The sequence below is a fragment of the Ciona intestinalis genome, unplaced genomic scaffold (assembly GCF_000224145.3).
Source record: "Ciona intestinalis unplaced genomic scaffold, KH HT000094.2, whole genome shotgun sequence".
In the NCBI taxonomy this organism is placed as follows: domain Eukaryota; kingdom Metazoa; phylum Chordata; class Ascidiacea; order Phlebobranchia; family Cionidae; genus Ciona; species Ciona intestinalis.
This window is the reverse complement of record NW_004190416.2, coordinates 561,473-568,044: the sequence shown is the minus strand read 5'-3', so window position 1 is coordinate 568,044 and position 6,572 is coordinate 561,473. Positions and strand designations below refer to the sequence as shown.

General features: G+C 35.8%; 2 protein-coding genes across 6 annotated transcripts in view; one reads left to right on the top strand and one right to left on the bottom strand.

Annotated features, from left to right (window-relative positions):
• Nucleotides 1-2,016: 2,016 nt before the first annotated feature.
• LOC100177979 (coiled-coil domain-containing protein 153-like) lies at nucleotides 2,017-4,258 on the bottom strand. Its single transcript, XM_002127385.4, has 4 exons — nucleotides 4,073-4,258; nucleotides 3,614-3,801; nucleotides 3,010-3,141; nucleotides 2,017-2,575 (listed from the first exon to the last, which is right to left on the bottom strand). The coding sequence occupies exons 1-4, from the start codon at nucleotides 4,200-4,202 to the stop codon at nucleotides 2,423-2,425; spliced, it is 603 nt and encodes a 200-aa protein (XP_002127421.1). The 5' UTR covers nucleotides 4,203-4,258; the 3' UTR covers nucleotides 2,017-2,422.
• The window catches only part of LOC100176353 (DNA-binding protein P3A2-like), a 10,991-nt gene continuing 6,815 nt past the window's right edge, over nucleotides 2,397-6,572 (top strand). Inside the window, exons 1-3 of one of the 5 annotated variants that reach the window (XM_026838485.1) lie at nucleotides 2,397-2,608; nucleotides 5,444-5,572; nucleotides 5,916-6,064. In XM_026838485.1, coding sequence (XP_026694286.1) covers nucleotides 5,453-5,572; nucleotides 5,916-6,064 — 269 coding nt within the window. In that variant the 5' untranslated portion in view covers nucleotides 2,397-2,608; nucleotides 5,444-5,452. Of the gene's footprint in view, nucleotides 2,609-2,673; nucleotides 2,693-2,726; nucleotides 2,746-3,245; nucleotides 3,453-4,251; nucleotides 4,877-5,443; nucleotides 5,573-5,915; nucleotides 6,065-6,572 lie in introns of those variants that run through there. The other 4 variants (XM_026838488.1, XM_026838487.1, XM_026838486.1 and 1 more) reach the window with 4 other exon arrangements.

The following is a 6,572-nucleotide window of genomic DNA, read 5'->3' as shown; positions in this document are numbered from 1 at the left end:
AAGACGCCACGGAAATATTGAGTGTCACTTAAAAGTTATAAGTTCCATATTTCACCGCAACGGCTTGACGTTTACACATTATCTGTGAAAATTATCAGCTACTTAAAAACGTTGAATGCAAAATGTACATGGTTTCAAGGGGACGCTCAAAACAGTTAAGGCTATCGCGGTATCAAATAGTGTACCAAGACACCCACATTATCCTTGACTTTCAAGTCGTGGAAAGATAAATAATATAAATGTAGTTCTGTAAGGAAGGCTGGGTTACAGAGCTTTAATCCGCGGTAATTTTGACCTCTTATCCCCGCCGGCAAGCGCCTAAACCTCGGCCTTTTGACCCCACAAATCCAGTGCAACTGGTCAAGGCTTCAGCTGGCCTTTTGAAATGTCCAGTGACCTTCTGTGAAGACTAAGCCCTTAATTTGGTCCAGCATCCACGCCAGCTTGGACCTGGCAGGCGACAAATCGCCTTTACGAAACGTAGGTGTTTTTGTCGTGCTAGATAAACCCAACCCAAGACAAATTTACTTTTAACTAGATTTTCTACGCCCCTTTTAAGCCTTCAAAAATGCGACAACAACTTGGCGGCAGCTTGAATGACGACGTAAACCATTCGGAAAAATATGAGACATTAAATACAAAAGAAATGTGCTTTTATTAACACTGTTATTCTAGTGGTCGAATAACTGGCACCGTTTGCCTGACATCACTCTAACCAATAACATGTTGTGATGTCGATTTGTTTGTTTTATAAGAGCAAGATACCTGAATCTCTTAGTTTAATATATGTCGTTTTAACTATGCACGAGTTAGGTGGATAAAACAGAACACCAGTGTTATAACGACCGATTACTCTGACACGCGAGATGGAAAGTAAAGTGATTTCGGTAAACTATTTTTATAGGGAAGTTGGAAATAGGATATATTTTTATGCCATTTTCTCGACCCATTTGGTAGAAAACGAATAACATTCAAAGAATTATAAAACCGTAACCTCGCGACTCCCATAGACCGCTGTTATTTGTTTAAAACACGATTAGGATATTTAGATAATACTTTATGTCAAAGGTGTCCTGTCTTCCCCACCCTCCTTTATAATTAGGGTGCAATTAAGTTGGTCTAATTTAATTAAAGTTTACGTTAATTAAACTACATGTGCTTGCACGACCTGAGATATCTCTTATGGGCGGTCGTGCTTGGTACATTTTTCTATTGGGAAGCCGTACCGTATATATGGCTTCCTTTGTACAGGATACCGGATGTAATTAACATTGTTTCAGCTGGTCACCCTTCCTAAAAAGGCGCGGCGATTTCAAAATGTAGATTAACCTAACAACGGAAGTTCAGTTTATTAACTGGTGGTTGTGAGTTAAATTAAGCTGTAAAGCCAACAGTCAAAACGCTAGCTTGCTTAAAATAACAGACCCCGTAACGCAAATTACATTTTCTGCGACGTTTTTACCTTAAAGGGGAAACCGAAATTGTCGCCAAATTTTCGGACACATAATGACAAGCTAGGATACCCTTTGTGTGTAATGCACGCGTTTTGTTGCAATTTCTCGCACGTAAATATAAGGTCGGGCTATTACGGCCGACGGGAAATGTGATATCCTTGACTTGGCGTCGCGACCGGTCATTTCGGCATGACGAAAATACCGAGTGAGTTGGATTAATTCAATTTTTCTTCTCGACGCCAAGGTTAGGGCCGATAAGGGCCAATAATTTGCCAATTTGCGCATTCTTTTCTGTATTACAAGTGCACGCTGAGTAGAAAGACTATCTTTGTATACGTCACAAGTAACACGTGCGTGTGACGTAGCACTTAACTACGTAACCTCTAATGTAATAACACCCAGTCATTTAGCAATTTTGTTAAAATTAATGCAATCTTCCAGTCGCAAAATTGGATCATAACGTATTTTTAGAAGGTCAGGGCGTTCTAATACTCTCTGGCGCCAGTAGCAGTTATAAGTAAGGCGAAAAACTACCGTTAAGTGGCGCTCGTCAGTCATTGTATGTAATACCTCAGTTTGTTTATTGATAACCCACAGTGTGATGTCACAGTAGCGCTGACGTCATATGCCCATATTAGGTAGAATGCAATGTTATGGTAAAGTACAGGTGTATAAATCAGGTAAACAATAACATTATCAGGCAATGAATTAGTAAAAAAACAGTCAGGTAATACATTCAAGTTAATTTGACATTGTAAAAAAGTAGCCAGTGATAAAAAGACCATAAAGATATTTTAGCATACCAGTGGACAGTCAGAAAATAATCTTAAACTTAAAAGAATATGTGACTTTCAAACCTAAACGATATAAAAATGATGTCATAAAGATTAAATGTCATAATTGTTAAGTTGAAAATACATGCTGTGTGCAAATGCCATGAGCAAAATTGTGTGCCGTGTGCAAAAGCATCATATATCAAGATGATTGAGCCCAAACTCCAACAACATCTTCTTATTTTGCTCCTGGATGTGGATGCTCTGGTCTTCCCATTTGCTCTTCGTTGTGTCTATCTTTCCAATGAGTGAATCCAGGGACTCAGTGAGGACTCTTTCATAAGCTCCCTACAGAAAAAAAGATTGTGACTTGGTGAAAAGGTAGAATAGTTAGCGTGTCTGCTCAGAGGTTCTGGGTTCAAGGGTTAACGCTGCTACTTTTGATTATAATGAATTGATGCCAAGGTACAGTAGTTGGTTTGCCTGACTGACCTCCAAAAGTTCAATGATACAATCTGGTACGTTACCAATTATTAAAAATATCACAATAAGTAACATACGTGGTAACTTGCAAACGGGCACGAGGTGTATGAAACAGAACACCTGTGTTATAACGACTGTTGTTGCCCCGCCATATGAGGATAAATAAGTTACATACGTGGTAACTCAAAAGCGGGCACGAGGTGTATGAAACAGAACACCTGTGTTATAACGACCGTCCTTGCCCCTCCCATGCTAGAATAAATAAGTTTCATCATTAAATTTATCAAACCATATTCCACCTCCATTCCATCTATCTTTGTCTCCAGTTCAATAATTTTTTGATTCTTTTCCTTTTCCATTTTTTCTTTCTCACTTTTCGTTCGTTCAAGCTCAATTTGGCAATGAGATAGTTGCTGCCTCAGGTGGCCAACCTGATAAAAATGTTCCGTAGAATCAGTTGTGGCAAGATAACACAATCATTTAAATACTTACAATGTAATGGCATATAGTTCGATTTAATTTAAAAGAAACTTCATATGTGTATTTTCAGACAGTGTTTTTCCCAGATAGCCTATGTATAATAGAATTCTGAACTGTGACACAAAGTAGTTGTTTTATATTTCGAACAACCATATTCCATGAAAGATGTAGTAAACAAAGTGGAAAATTTTACAAAAAAAACAGCATTCAAATCTTTTGTTCAAAGCCTATGGCAAAGGGTTTAAAAGTGTCATAATAACAGGTATGATATGAAGATTAAAATTTACGAGAATAAAGATTTTATTATTTTCACAATAGGAATTTCAGTCACATTAATTACTTCAGCTTTCAACTGATGAATATATATATATTGCATGAAATATGAACATGTAGTAAAACAAAGGTTGAGATATTTGTATTTACCTCAGCTTCCAACTGATGGACGCTTATCCCAAGTTCAGTTTGCATCGTCTTGTATTGCCTCGTCAGATCGGCACTGATGTCTTTTTGTTCTTCTTTCTGAGCATCGAGCTTTGTAACCACTTTCTGAAGTTGATCTTTTGCATCGGTTGCATGAGCTTCTGATCTTCGGGCAATCTCATTTCTATGGGCTGAAAAAATATGACATTAATTTATTTAAACAAAAAAAATTAGTTTTGATAAGAAATAGTTATAACTGGAAACCTTAAACTGCATCAAGGTATTAAGTTATGATTCACCCACAACAGTACAAATGTATATCTCTTATCAAACATAATTGTAAATAAAACAATATGTTATGTGTAACAGTGTAAGTAATAGAATACTTTTCGTTTATCACTATAATATATTGTCATACCAAAGTTTTTAATGATATATTTTATTTAAGTAAACTCTAAATACCCAAGTGGTCTTTCAAAATAGATATTTCTCGAACAGTTTTCTTGTATTTGTCCTCTTCTTTCTGTTCATCCTTTTTCTTCCCTTTTTTTCCTTTCTTGCCTTTTTTACCCTTTTTCTTTTTGGGTGGCATTTTAAGTGTTTAACTGTAATCGCCTAAAGCCTAAAATACAATACTTTATACGAACATGATAATTTAAAGGGCATATATAAGTAATAACTTAAAGTTTGAAAATAATTAATTTATAAACTTCTATTAATCTGCTAAACCACAATTAAGCGGTGTCTATAATTATATATTTATATAAAGTGTATTATACACACGTTAATTAAGCTTTATTTCAACAATTTAAAGCCCAATTGGTAAAAATAATACAAATAAAACCCAAGCTTAATGCATAGCAACCGTTGACAACAATTTTTGAAAAATCCCCTTTACCAAAATCGTTTTAATATATAGCTGGGTACGAAATAAAATACGGTTGGTCCCAAAACGTTGGTCTTATCAGGGGCGTGATTTATAGTTTTTTGTCAAAATAAAACATACTTGTATATTTATAAGCAATTTATTGTGAGAAATTGTAAGTGATGAAACGAATATATGCGGAAAATCTAAAGAAACGAAGTAACCTCGTTGCGCGAAGCGTGATTGGCTGATTCGCGTTCGCCGCTCTATACAATTGTGACGTAACAAAATCGCGCCGCCATTTTAGAAATACTGTAAGAACTTGAAACACATAGAAAGATAGAGAATAATCAGGATATAAAACCGATCAAGTAATAATTTCGAATATTAAAAACATCTAGGTTAGTTTTGTGGTCGTTTTAGTGCTGTGTCATCATTTATTGGCAATTTTAAACTTGTGCAACGTAATGTTTTAGTGCGCAGGCGCTTTGCACATGCTCAGTACAGAATAATTTCACCGCAGATTGTTAGCTGGGAAAAACCCTACAACACAACATACACAATACCAACAACTTATTTAAACACAAAAGTTGCCCGTTTTTAGCAATATACGGCGAAATTTAGTCGAACGAGCGAATTTACAAGTTTATTTACACGTTTTGTTTTGCATATACATTGCGTATTTGCGTTTCTTACGTAAATGTATTTGATATACACTGTGTATTTACAGCTTAAACAACACAAATTTGGTTGTTGTTGTAAAGTTGTATTAACTAAAATTTAAAATAAAAAGTTTATTTAATCTATGTTTATATACGGACTCTGATAAAAAGCAATAACTTTATTTGTCTCTTCGGTTATGGTAGCGAAGATTTAAAAATATGTTGACAAAAGGAAATAGCAACAAAACAACAGTTGTTAAAACAACTTACATAAGTATTTATAATTAACATCTTATTTATGTTCAGGTTGGTTAAATGGATTCAAATTTCAGCCGGTTGTTGAATCTGCCGGTCAACTTAAGCATGATGAGCGGGAACGAATTGGAAGATGATGAATCTTTCAGTGCTTCAGAGTTGCTACACTCCAGTGCTCAGGTCCACATAATATAATATAGTGTTGAGTTTGTTTTGTCTATTTTTGTCTAAGAGGAGAGAATTAACATCAAAACGGCAGATGGTTGCTTGTATTAAAATATTGTGTTAAATGTTTGTCAGATTATAAGATTTTTTTTGATATTGTAATTAATTATTGGTGTAAATTAATTAATTATTGGTGTAATTTCCAACAGCATTTGCTTAGTTATAAATTATCAGCTATACCATAACAAAAATTTATTAAACTGATCACCCATAAAGTTACATACATAGTAACACATAGGTGGGTACAAGGTGCCTAAAACAGAACACCTGTGTTATAAACAAGACTTTTTAAATACAGGACGGGATCAGTAGCTCCCTGGTCAACACAGGCACTATGCCTGGTCTTGCAGCGGCCGCGGCGTTGGTGACCTCTCGAAAACGACACCAGCCTTACGCGTTCGAACTTAACCCATCTATTAGAAAGAGGCAATACAATAGACTTCTAAGGTAAGTATTAACTTATGGGTTTTATTTTTTTATGGGTGAGGTTCTACAGTATGGCAGGCCATGGGACTTGGGATTTAGGCCAGAGGTGGCCTATTACTCCTACATTGTATATGCACATTCTATTCTATATAGATAAGGTCCTACAGTGAGACATGCCATGGGACTTGGGATTTAGGCCAGAGTTGGCGCATTACCCCTACATTGTATATGCATATTCTATTCTATATGGGTGAGATCTAACCGCGTGACTCGTTATTGGAGGTGGGATTTAGGCCAGAGTTGGCTCATGTATAGATGCCTAACACCAGGGTAAAAGATTTTTAAAGCCCAAAATCGTATAATGTCACCCCTGTTTTGAAAGCCTCTTTAACCCATACTCTTGATATATATATACTAGTGAATTTAAGACTTAAATGCAACTTACTATTATAGGAAACTTAAACAAACTATCCATGAGTTATGCACACGTTGTGGACAACAAGCTGTTGTGCTTTGTGTGTCGCTGGAA

Excerpts from the sequence above, each read along its gene's own strand:
- LOC100177979 (XM_002127385.4), bottom strand. The coding sequence starts at position 4,202 with ATGCCACCCAAAAAGAAAAAGGGTAAAAAAGGCAAGAAAGGAAAAAAA. Across the intron at positions 3,802-4,072 it reads TATTTTGAAAGACCACTTGG|CCCATAGAAATGAGATTGCC; the intron begins GTATTTAGAGTT and ends ATATTTTTTCAG. Across the intron at positions 2,576-3,009 it reads CAAAGATAGATGGAATGGAG|GGAGCTTATGAAAGAGTCCT; the intron begins GTGGAATATGGT and ends TTTTTTCTGTAG.